Source organism: Plecotus auritus (genome assembly GCF_963455305.1).
Source record: "Plecotus auritus genome assembly, chromosome: 4".
In the NCBI taxonomy this organism is placed as follows: domain Eukaryota; kingdom Metazoa; phylum Chordata; class Mammalia; order Chiroptera; family Vespertilionidae; genus Plecotus; species Plecotus auritus.
Genome location: NC_137775.1, coordinates 126602280 through 126615535, shown reverse-complemented (window position 1 = coordinate 126615535; position 13256 = coordinate 126602280). Strand labels below are relative to the sequence as shown.

Genomic DNA, 13256 nt, shown 5'->3' with positions numbered 1-13256 from the left:
GTGTTGTTAATTAAAAAAAACAAGTGTGCAGACTCAGATCTCATTACCTCACAGTGGGTTCCAGTTTTTAACCTAATGTATTCTACAGGTATGTGATTACAAGAATGTATGTCTAGGCTGCATAAAACCAGGTATGTCCATGCCAAATCTTACCTATGAACTCCAGTTACACTCTCCTCTACTATGCCCTTGATTTTCTTAAACATGTTGGGATACTTCTTATAAATCCAGTGAGTTAGATCCCCTCCATCATCCAAGATCTGCAATAATAAGCATCAATAATGTCATTCATTTTGCTGAAGGCTCAATGTTCCTAGTGCTTCTCTGGGTCTTGTATCCCAATTTCCAATTGTCCATTTACAGATATTTCAAATTTCCCACATGGTTATGTAAAGTAACTTAAAGCCAGAATGATGACCAAAACAGTCATTAGACTGTAGTAAAAGACAATGAGGGATGAAAAACCAACTGTAATTTTCATAGCCAAATGACCTTTCACCTAATAAAGCAAAATACACAGCAATACAATGAGGATTTTCTTATGGACTAATAACTCAAGTGGTTATCTAAATCATTACTTCTTATTTTTTAATTTTTTATTTATTGATTTTAGAGAGAGAGGAAGGGGGAGAGAGAGAGAAACATAGGTTTGTTGTTCTATTTGTGTGTGCCCTGACTGGAGATCGAACCCACAACCTTAGTGTATCGGGAAGATGCTCTAACCAACTGAGCTACCTGGCCAGGGCCTGACCCACTAGTTCTTGAATGTACTGTAAATATTCAGAAAGCCTAAATTTGATATGAGGATATTTCTATTAATTACATTTAATACTTTAAATATAATCAGTCAAAGCTTGGTTTAAATAGAGTCAGATAATTAGTCTTCCTCCCATAACAATGGCTCATAAAACTATATTCATTAATCCTTTACTTCTCCCAAAGTACAGGCACTCTCCTACCCAAAATATTAGGCAGTACTGTAAGGTTTTGCCCAGCACAATCTCACACTCTCTATAACCAAATTAAAAATAACTAGGGAACTGTGCAGCACGTAGGTGTGCAAGCAGGCCTCTGAACAGCTCATCACTATTTCAGGTTGGGATTAAAGAGAAACACAATGCTGTGCCCACTGGAGCTTTCATCACAGAGGAAAAGTTTTTGAATTATAAATAAGCTAAAGAAAGATCAGCTTAGCATACTATTAGGCACCAGGCTGTGACATTTCAGCCCTTCGCTTAGCTGTTAGAAATGCGTGGCAGGGCGTTTTCAAATTGTTATACCTATCCTCCTGGAAAGTCCCACAGAACTAGTTGCTGTCTACTGGCATGCACCCATTTTACAGTTCATCAATTATCAACTCTACTGCAAGTGCCAAAAATGCCATCCTGGACCTCTGGGCACACAAAATCCCCAACCTCACGTCTACCACATGATCTCTTTTTTGCTTCTGCTCTTGCTATTTATCTATTTTCTCTGACTCAACTAAACCTTACTTGAGAGCAGGGATCCAAGAAAGAGTTCTCACTAAAATGCTGCACTTGCTCCATACTATAAATTTGTGCTCCATTTTCTCCCAGTAGAAACCTTAGAACAGATGCCCTAAGAAACAGAAAGGCTCCTCTAAGTTTCTCTTGCCCTTTCTGCATGTTTGAAATCCCTCATGGAGTTTTCCTTTACAGCTTCTGATTCCCTAACCACACAAAAGATCAGAGACCAAAAAAGACTGACCACCCTAACTGGTTTGGCTCAGTGGCTAGAGTGTCGGCCTGCGGACTAAGGGGTCCAGGGTTCAATTCCAGTTGGGGGCATATGCTCAGGTTGTGGGCTCGATCCCCAGTGGGGGCATGCAGGAGGCAGCCAAACAATGATTCTCTCTCCTCACTGATGTTTCTATCTCTCTCTCCCTCTCCCTTCCTTTCTGAAAAAAACACACACACACAAAAAAAAAACACAACAAAACAAAACAAACAAACAAAACCGAGCAATTGGAAGCTCTGTCTTAAGTCCCACTATTCTCATCCACTTTTCCCTTTTAATACAGATATCTAACACAGGCAGGTAGATGCTATTTCTAACATGTACTTAATGAATGTAGCCCATCATTCTCGCCATGTAACTCTATTACAGAAAATTCTTGTCACCAGGGAATCTTCCTCAGGTTGGAAAGCAAGGAAAAGTATTAGATCTTGACAGAATCCAAAGAGATATAGGTCCTGTTTCCTGGGGGTGACAACTGTTTTTATACTTGTCTTACTCTCTTCATTATCCTTTTCAGCAGTTCATGCTGCCTCTATAGTCTATAAAAGCTTTCTGGGAACAATCCCATGTCCTCCTTGTGTTCATGACTATAAAATTACTATTATATTTCCAGTAGAAATGCCCTGGCATATCTTCTTTATTTCCTGTCAGTCATACTCCCTCCTATAACCGTTGGAATGAGCTGACTCAACTTACAGCTGACTCTTCCCTCCCTTTCAGGATATGAAGGCTTTAACGCAGCTTCCTCAAACCAGCACTTGGTGCACTATGATCTGAATCACAGAATCCAAAAAGATAGGCTGCTTTTTTCTGCTGTGAAACAGGTGAGGCCTGCTCTGCAGCATTTAGCAGCAAGCAAGAGTTGGACTACAGCTTCAAGGATTCTTTTTTCAATTGATTCCTTAATTTCTCTTCTCACTCATATGCAGAAATGTTTGTAAAGCAGGAGTGCCTCATACTTTGCGCAGTGTTTTTCTTTCTTTGCAAATCTAATATGCTATCAACCTTCAAGAATTTGATATTTTAAAAAAATTAAACAAAAATTCTAAAAAGCAAAAATAAAAACTCTAAAACTTTACGTATCTAGTTATCTTTCTCAGTGTAGAATGAATAAAGCAAAAAATTTGAACTTGGAAATTTGAACTTCATGTTTACTATAAATCTAGCATATAATTCTAGAGTGAAAGCTAGGTACCACAGGCGGGGTGTGTGTGAGAGAATGTGTATGTTTAGATTATTGTTGTTAGGGGATGGTAGTAAGAGGTGGTAAAAAATGGTAACTCATCAATCTTACTTTTTAACTAGCCTTGTATGAATGCTGAGCAGTATTTGTTTTTTAAAAAATATTTTTATTGATTTCAGAGAGAGGAAGGGAGAAGATATAGAGAGAAACATCAATGATGAGAGAGAATCACTGATCAGCTGCCCCCTGCACGCCCCCTCCTGGGGATCGAGCCGGCAACCTGGGCATGTGCCCTTGACCGGAATTGAACCTGGGACCCTTCAGTCCACAGGCCGATGCTCTATCCACTGAGCCAAACCAGCCAGAGCTCTATGGATTTTTTTAAAAAATATTTTTATTTATTTCAGAGAGGAAGGGAGAGGGAAGAGAGATAGAAACATTAATGATGATAGAGAATCATTGATCGGCTGCCTCCTGCACACATCTACTGGGGATTGAGCCGGCAACCTGGACATGTGCCCTTGACTGGAATCGAACCCGGGACCCTTCAGTCTGCAGGCCGACACTCTATCCATTGAGCCAAACCAGCTAGGGTGGTATTTGTTTTTGAAATCCTCATCCAAGGATATGTTTTTTGTTTTGTTTTGTTTTTATTGAGTTTACAGAGAGAAGAAGGGAGATGGAGAGAGAGAGAAACAGAGAGAAACATCAATTAGTTGCCTCCCATATGTGCCCTGACCTGGAATCGAACTTGCAAACTTTTGGTGCCTGGGGCAATGTTCAATCACTTGAGCCACCTGGCCAGGGCTGCTGAGCAGTATTTTAATGTTGTAGTGAATATGAATGATTCTAAGATTAGCACTAACAATTACAGTACATTGAGGCTATAAAGAGATTCAATATTCTTGGAGTGCCCTGAGCATAAGTATCTAGTTCTGTTGGAAGCCCAGGTACATCAGATAGAAAAGGAGTCCTTTTCCTTTTTTTCCTGTTGGGAAACCCTCTCCTAAGCCAGAGCCTCCCTCTCTATCTCTCCTTCCCGCCCCCTATAGAATTGTGTTAGCTGAAATCTAACCCACCATGTTTGGCTGCCAGCCCTCCACATTCACACATCTATCAATGCACCACCAAAAGTCATCTTCTGACTCTCCTTTCCAGGCAAAGACAGGAAATCCTGAGAAAAAGGAACAAAGAGAAATCATTAAAGCCTAAAAACAGGGGCTGACCCTAAATTCTGGCAAGATGATGCTGGTTTTCCTCAATTACAAACGCTCTCATTCTTTTGTACTATACTCCTTGGATTGACTTTCTTCACTGATTAGTATAGACTTCAGTTCCTAATCTACTCCTTTGGTGGCCATTTTGCTCATTAGACCAAAGAGGATAAACAAAAGGGACAGCAGTATGATGGAGACTAAACATATGACTAAAGGGAAAAAAGGAGAAACTAGAAACAAGTACTTGTTGATCCAGTCCAATTGGAATTCTCACCATTTCCCAACCATACTTTGATCTTTCTTACTTCCATACTTTAGTCATCCCATCCTCCATCAGGAAAAACCTTACACTTTTCTCCATCTGTTAAAATGTTTATTATTTATCACACTTCACGGCCCAGTTAAGTGTCATGTTCCCAATGAAGCCTGATTAACTCAGCTGGAAGTGAACTCGTGGAATCGGAACTTTTATAAACCCCCTGTTTGAGCGCTGAATTTGGGTTTATGATCTGTTGTGGCATTTATCATCTATGCTCTTGTACTATCATTATCTACAAATGTGTCTTTTCTCCTCAAGGAAAATGTAAGATTCTGAAGGCAATAACATTGACTCATTTGTCCTTAATATCTCTTATAGAAGGCATAATAAGTACTTGTTGAAAAAAAAAAAAGGCTGCATGTACAATTCATTGGGCTATATATTTAATATTTGTATATTTTTTCTACATAATTTTGCACAAATAAAAATTTTATGAATGAATGAGGAAACAAATGAAATGCTTAAAGTGCTAGCAAAAGGAGAGACATGCATGCACTAAGCAGCTTTCTCCTCATTTCTCAAGAGCTCTGAAGCAAGGGTTTGGGTCCCTGATCAGTGTTGTGCTGCCAGGGAGTGAGGAGAAAAAACTAGCAAAGTCCAACTTCTCTATTTCTTTTGTCCTTCAAGTGCCAGTGGCTGTTGTGATCAAATATTAATCTTTCAGGTCAAATGCTAAAGCAGAAGCACCAAAATTAAATCAGAGCAAGCTGCTGAAAAACCAACAGGACCACAAAACTATGGCTGAAGCATTGCCTTTTCTAACCCATATTACCTTAGAGTGGTACTTTAATAATTAGCAAGTCAAGGCAAAGCATTAACTAATAAAGGGTTATTAGACTTAAGGAGATATTTGCAACTGTAAATATCTTCTGTATGGAAGCAAGAAAGATCAAAGTGTAGTTGGGAAATGGTGAAAATTCCAGTTACCAGGTAAATCCAGTTCATATTTAATAAGAAAAGCCCAGAAAGAGAGCAAACTCATCAAAAATTGGGATTCATTTCTACCAAGACAGCTCCTTAAATGTCAACCTTCCTTAAAGATTTATATTGAAATAATGGAAGTTTTTGGAGACTTACTTTAGCCAAAGACACAGAGTAAGCAAAGATCTTACCACTTTCTGCTAAAGCAGCAGCCACTTCATTGAGAGTGGAATAGATATTGCAGGCGGCCCATCGGCACTGAGCTCCCAGAGCACCCAGAGTTTCCATGAGCACCTATATTAAAGAGAAAGCAGGAGATGAGCAACTTTTCTATAAATCTGTTTATTTCAAATTTTAAACATATTTTTAAAAATTTAACCCACTGATTTGATCCTGATTTATTTTATTTTAATATTTAAAATAGAGATAGCAATCTTTTTAAGATGGTAGGATATCACCCTCCTGCTTTAATTAAGAGCTATTTTAACAATGATAAAGCTTTGGTTAAAAAGCTAGTTTTAAAATTTCCTGACAGTGGTTAACTCTGAGTACTGCTAATTTTCTTTTTAAAAGTTTATATTTAGTATATTTCTATAATGTAGAAAAACAGTCCCCTATAATCCCATGCTTCAGAATCCTATGCTATAGTATATTTCTATACTAAATGAAAATTCTAATAAAAATATGCTTTAATCTAAAAACACACTTGTAAACTGCTTTAATTAAAAAAAAAAACACACTTGTAAACAACTCCACTAATGTAGGCTAACCCCCTCATATAATTTGTCCATACCACACAGTAAGTTAGTAGCAGAACTACTCATATCTCTAAATTTCTAGTCTATACTACCTTTCAGTATCTGATTCCATTTTTTCCCCTCTTGTTTTATTTTTTTACCTTAAAGAATTTCTAAATTCCTACAACTTAGGAATTCTGAATTTGTCAGACAAAAGAATGATTCAGAGACTTACCTACAAAGCAACATAAATTAACTATATGGTCCTAGCTGGTATGGCTCAGTGGATAAAGCATTGGCCTACGGACCAAAGGGTCCCAGGTTCGATTCCAGTCAAGGGCACATACCTCGGTTGCAGGCTCCTCCCTGGCCCAGACCCTGGTCGGGGCTCCTGCAGGAGGCAACCAATCGATGTGAGACACATTGATATTTCTCTCTGTCTTTCCCTCTCTCTTCCACTCTCTCTAAAAATCAATGAAAAAATATCTTCGGGTGAGGATTAAAAATAATAATAATAAAATAAATTAATTAACTATGAAAGTCACTGGAACCAAGAATATAAAAACTATTCAGAGAACTTTGAGTCAAGACTGCTGGCTATTAGGACACAAGCAGGAGTGAAGGCAGGTAGGAATGAGAGGAGGACAGCTTAAACCCAACTTTAAATCATTACCATTTAGAAGAAGTAGCTAGGAAGTGGTTAGAAGGAACTATGAAACATATCTAAAAGTATAAATAATCCAAGTCTACTAGAAACATGGATAGGAAACTGTTAATTATAATAGTTATTTCTGAAGCATGGGATTATAGGAGACAGTTTGTTTTGTTTTGTTTTTGTTTTTGTTTTTGTTTCCTAGAGAGATTGTTTTTCTACATTATAGATTGTGATAATGTTTGAATATTGTAAAATAAACATAATTACTTTCGTAATCAGAAAAATAGAGACTAAAAATAAAACAGCAAAATTCCTTTGTAATTAATTTTTAAAGGAAAAATAAAAAATGTGGGAAGGGTACATTAAAATGTTAAAATGGTAAACTGGTTTTAACTACTCTGATTTTTTTTTAAAAAAATCTTTATTGTTGAAAGTATTACATATGTTCCCCTTTACCCCCTCCCCCATTGACCTCTTCTAGCCCCCCTCCCCCACCTAGGCCTTCACCACCCTATTGTCTGTGTCCATGGGGTATGCATATATGCATACAAGTTCTGTGGTTGATCTCTTCCCACCCACCCACCCACCCTCCCCCACCTTCCCTCTGAGATTCCACAGCCTGTTACTCTGATTTTGATTACTCCAGGAAAAGTAGAAAGGAACTGTGAAGGGTGGTGATATTCAGTGAGCCAGGAGGTAAAAAAGAACCTAGATATAATTTAGCAACATGAGGCAGTACAGAAGCACTTACTATTTTAAGCCACCACACTGAAGTCTCATGTCCCTGCTTGGGGAAGCCCAAAAAAGGTTCTAAGGGCGCTTCTGTCTCAATTCATTAGTCTATAGCTCCAAAAAGAGAGAGCTTTTCAATTTATTATATTAATTTTGGGCTGCCAATGTACTCTTTTCCTCAGAGAACATGTAACCCAGGAAAATTTTCATAGGGAAGATGCTAATAGCAGATGTCTGTGTCTTGAGGAATCTCTGCTGTTCTTAATGAGGAATGTGGCCAAATAAATGTTGTTTCAGGAGACAATTTTTTTAAAGTTGATCTAGCCATAAAAATGACTGGATCTTGCCCTAGCTTATTTGGCTCAGTGGATAGAGCGTCAGCCTGTGGACTGAAAGGTCCCAGGTTGGATTTGGGTCAAGGGCACATGCCTGGGTTGCGGGCTTGATCCCCAATAGGGGGTGTGCAGGAGGCAGCCAATCAATGATTCTCTCATCATTGATGTTTCTATCTCTCTCCCTGTCCCTTCCTCTCTGAAATCAATAAAAATATGTGTGTTGTATTTTGTTTTTTTTTAAATGACCTGGATCTTATAAATTCTATAAAAGATTCCAGACCATTTTCCAATACACCAATTCCTATGTGATCTCATTATGGTGAACAACTCAGTATCTATTACATCTTTGATGGTGGTTAATCAGTGGTTCTCAACAGAGGAACTTTGGGAAACTGTAGGGCATATTTGGTTATCACAATAATTGAGAGGGTAGTGCTACTGGCATTTAATGGGCAGGGCCAGTTTGAAAGTGCAAGACAGTCTTTTATAACAAGAAGCCATGCCACAGCTAGTTCATTGGAACAATTTTCAAATATTCCAATGAACTAGCTGTATTACCGTGGACAAATTACTTCAACTCTCTGAGCCTCAACTTCCTTGTTTATAAATTGGAATTAGGAGTACCTGCTTTACATAGGCATTATGAAGATTAATGAACTAATACTTATTAAACTCTTAACCTAGTGCTTGGCAAGTTGCAAGCACCTAATGGCTAGGGGTATTATTAACTACTAGTGGCCCGGTGCATGGATTCATGCACATTGAAAGGGAATCTAGTGTGGGCGAACCAGATTTGGGGCCGACAGGGCCCCAGCAGCAAGCTAACCCACGGCTGATTCCGTAAGGAATCAGGCTCCCTCTTCCCTCCTCTGTGGGTCTGGAGTTGGGTGAACCAGATTTGGGCCAAAAGGGCCCCAGCAGCAAGCTAACCTATCTGTCAGAGTGTCTGTCCCCTGGTGGTCAGTGTGCCGGTCGAATGGTCGCTTAGGCTTTTATCCTATATAATCCTATGTAATAAAAGCCTAATATGCAAATAAACTGAATGGCAGAATGACTGATTGTTATGATGCACACTGACCACCTGGGGGCAGATGCTCAATGCAGGAGCTGCCCCCAGCCTGCAAGCTCCAGGCCAGCTAAGGTGGGTGCCAGCGGGGGGCCCCCCAATTGCCCCGCCAGTCACCCCACAGATTGGCCCTGATCACTGCCGGCCAGGTCTAGGGACCCTACCCGTGCACGAGTTTCATGCACCGGGCCTCTAGTATATATAGATTGTTAAGTGGAGAAAGGAAAAAGACTTACGGCAGTCTGAGCAGTGATGTGTGTGCAGCCCACAATTTTGGCTCCAGCCAAAGGTTTTTCTCCTTGAGCTCTCTTCCTCAAAGCCATCAGGGCCGGCATTTCTGAAAAGGCCCAATATATACACAGCAATATTAGAGAGGAGGGAATGATAAAGAAAGAATAAAGAGAAAATTTTATTCTCTTAAGATCCTTCCCCTGATTAAGTTCCCTGTTAGATTAGGTTTTTTAAGGGATTACGATAATAAATCTGACCTTTCTTTCAAGAGGGGCTTTAGAGGCAAATGCTCCAGTGTTCTGATTTCCTATATCCCGGACCTCTTTATCTAGTCCCTCTCCCTTTTCCTTGTAGAGGAGTTCCTTGTAGACCTGCCAGAGTTTACTCCCTCCCCACAATGTTTTCTGAGCTCAGATTATTTTTTTGTTACAAGTAGTCTTCCACATCACAATGAAATTTCATAAGCTACTAGGCCGCAGGACCAGAAAAGTGATTACTAAGGACAAACGGATACAGGCAGCTTGAGAGGAAAAGGTGCTTTCTTTACCTTGTTCAGCAATTTCAATTTCTCTTCGTCCAAACTCTGCCTGTTTGATGTTCTTGACACAGAAGTCACTGCTTCCCTTAGAGTTCTTTTGCTGCTTGTCCCTGGGAGATGTCTCATCATCAGAGCTATCTGTATATGATGCCGCTGAAAAGACAGAATAAAAAACCCTCAGGGGGAAAAATGGCTTCCTTTAAAACTCCAAACCATGGAGGGAACTGAGGCTCCTCTGGTCATCCAGCACTACACACATGTACACATCTGGTAAGCACCTAAATGGCACTGTGGAGCTGTCCCCATCATCTTCTATGGAAAGTGCTACCCAGAGGTCAGAAAGAGGAAGCCGAGAGAGGTTGTCTAAGACATTGCCCCTGGATAGCATTAACTTGGAATCTAGGGCCGACTTTATTTTCAGAACGTGTAGAGGTCTTTGGATATGCAAAAATAGAGAGATTACACCATGGTAGCAATAGGTTAAAGTTCTAAATGCAAGATCACGGTCATGAACCTAGGGGTTTCTGGGATTCTAGCTACCTTTCTTGGTCTGCTGCTTAAATGCCTGATGTAATTTGTGTTTTAGTACAATAACTAAATAGATAAGACCTAGAAAACAAGGAACCCATGGGAAAGTAATTAAGAACCACACAAAAAGTGTTCATCTGCCATAACAAAGCTTTCTTTTTCAAGCCTGGCTCTGATGAGCCTGAACTACGCCTGCAGACCCAATTAGACATTGACAATAAAGTATTCAGCCTGCTCTCCCTTATTGCTGGCTTCTGTTGGTCCTGCATTAGGCATTTTAGAATCCAAGAGAAATGATAAATCCTCTTTGGTATAATAAAATGCTCTCATGACAAACCCATTTAGCAATACACACACAGGGGTCCTCAAACTACGGCCCGCGGGCCACATGCGGCCCACCAAGGACATTTATCTGGCTCGCCGGGTGCCGCTACCTGTCCTGCTTAGCAGCCGACTTGTCCCGGGCCCGCAGTGCGCATAGGAATTTGTTCATAGTTTTTTTTTTTAAACTATAGTCCCGCCCTCCAACGGTCTGAGGGACAGTGAACTGGCCCCCTGTTTAAAAAGTTTGAGGACCCCTGCGTGAAAGGTATAAGACTTCTGATTGTGGCTAATAGGCAGCAGCAGCTGCTGCTGCTATTCCCATGATTAACTGAGGTCTTTCTAGTCTTCATTTAATTCTGTAGTTGCTGGTTGTTTGCTGGATGATTTGAATCAGTTTCCTTCCTTGATTTATGTTTCAGATTCTGTGGATAGTTTCTTCCTAAGGAGTCGTCAAGGTTTTGGGGGAGGAAGGTTGGGGAACATAAAGTACTGTCTATATATTTCCCAATGAGATAAGAAGTATTTCCATCACTTTTAAGGAGAGAAACCTACCAAGTCTCATAGCCCCTAAGCCTAAGGTCTCTGATCTACTTATACCCAGAGAATTAAGACATTTTTGGGATTTCTTAGCCAAGATTCTATCTCTGGGAGGGCTATAAAAGGCAAGTCTGACCTTGCCCAGTTAATCAGGCATGGCACTACAAAATGTTTGGGCAGCAGGGGCCTCTGTCTCTTTTGGAGTTGGAAAACAGCCGTAGAGCAAAGTCCTAACACGAGGCAACAAGAATGAGCCTGAGTCACAGTCACCAGGGGAGGGGAGGAAATTAATAAATCCCCAAAGAGACTTTTGTTCTCGAAAGGAGCTAATCTGTACAAAAAGTCTGTGGTTCTCCCTCCTAGGGTGAATGAGAGCTCAAAGTACCTTTGGCAACAGAGCCCAGAAACAACTTCCTGGGCAGTCATCTGTTGCACTAATCAATACTCAGAAATAGCTTATGAGTTGGAAGCTGAAGGAACCATGCTTCTACTACCCGAGAGAAGAAAATAACAGCCATCCCTAACCCTGATCCAATTTATAGGATAATTGTTTTGAAGAAAGTGTTTACATGCAGAACACAGAAATTTCAAACCTTTTTCCAGAGCCATGATGATTTTTATGTCCCCAATGGCCATTTAAATATAGTAGTTAATGTGTTCTGGAGTCAGACAGACTTCAGTTAAGTCTCAGTTTCTGTTTCCAGGTGAATAAAGTAGAGATGGTACTAAAACCTATTTAATAGGGTTGATAATTCACTCATGTATTCAGTCATTCACACATTCAAATACACACAAAAATTCAACAAAATTTTATTGCATATCTGCTATGTACCAGGCACATTCTAAGTGCTGGGGATAAGAACAGATATAGGCTGTCTTTACCTTCATTGAGTTTTCATGAAATAACTAATTATAAAAGTAATCGTTTAGAGTTTTTCTTTCCTTGTGGTTATAATATGTACTATGAAGCAGACTGCACAATAGGCAGAAATGGCTTTTCAAAGTCAAGTTATTAAGAAGATGAAATAAAATAATCTAAGTAAAGGGTTTAGTGCAATGCTTGGTGTAAAGCACTCAATAAATGATACCTGATATTACCAGCTTTTACACATATTTTAAATGCAGTAGCACACATAACACTTCAAGGGTTCTCATTCAGCTTTAGGATTTTGAATGGGAAAGGAATAACATACATACAATACTATTTAACAGGTTTTTTTCTACCTCTGCCATTTACTAATCTACCCAAGCAGCAGGTGGTTGGGCTGGCAGTGATTGAAAAGGTTGAGGCTGGAGTCCTGACTCAACCCAAAATGGCTCTTCTCTCCTATGCCTCTTTCAGCTTCTAAAGGTGAGTCAGGGGGGGAAAAAACAAACAAAAAACTACGACAAAACCCCAAAATTTCCCCTTAAGAGAAGCACACTAATTTTTAACTTGAGTTGTTTTCTTCCAACTCAAAGAAAAAAGTTTATTTATACCACTTTCCTATTCTAAAAAGCACACCCAAAAACCACTATTCTATTTTCTTAACAGTAGTTAATTGGTTGTAGTTAGTTCAACCAATGTGGGTGTTTTTTATTTTTTATTTTTTTTGAGCCAAAATAAATTTGTTTTCAAAGAGCCCTTGATATAGATCTGCTATCAGGTAAGAAAGAAAAATACCAGTTGTCTAGATTGTAAAAGTATGTGAATGCAAAATGGCTGACAGGCCCAGACTGAGTGTTACTTCTGCAAGCACAGTGGAAAGATTATTCCTGAACTAGTGTGACATTCATTTTTTAAATCCATACTCATTTCGCCACTATATTTAAAGTACCACATTCATGAAAATGGCTGAGATAGCCTTAAACATTTTCCTGGGGGAAAGTGGAGAAATCCAACACATATGTATACACACACTTGAAAAGTTTCTAAAGTGTTTGTTCTTGTTAGCACATTCTGAAGCCCAGAGTCATAACTTAATTAAAAATGAATGAGCAATCACCAAGGCAATAACCTACTGAAGTACAGGCCTGAGACCTTAGCTCTTGCTTCACCTCTAACTAGTTATGTGATCAGTTTTCAATTTATCCAACTGTAAAATAGGGTGTATAACAGAGCCCCTCTCTCCCTTTCCTCTAACTAAAACCAAAAAAGTCTTATGAATAAATGAGATAATACCAAAAAAGGTTCAA

The 13256-nt window shown here is 39.5% G+C and overlaps 1 protein-coding gene across 4 annotated transcripts in view; it reads right to left on the bottom strand.

The window, feature by feature from the left end:
* Positions 1–13256, bottom strand: part of AHCYL2 (adenosylhomocysteinase like 2) — a 191118-nt gene that overhangs the window by 24030 nt on the left and 153832 nt on the right. For all 4 annotated transcript variants that reach the window (XM_080664133.1, XM_080664134.1, XM_080664136.1 and 1 more), the window contains exons 3-7: positions 9702–9845; positions 9160–9260; positions 5590–5692; positions 4021–4115; positions 154–260 (exon numbers count right to left, since the gene is read on the bottom strand). In XM_080664133.1, coding sequence (XP_080520259.1) covers positions 154–260; positions 4021–4115; positions 5590–5692; positions 9160–9260; positions 9702–9845 — 550 coding nt within the window. The remainder of the gene's footprint in view (positions 1–153; positions 261–4020; positions 4116–5589; positions 5693–9159; positions 9261–9701; positions 9846–13256) is intronic.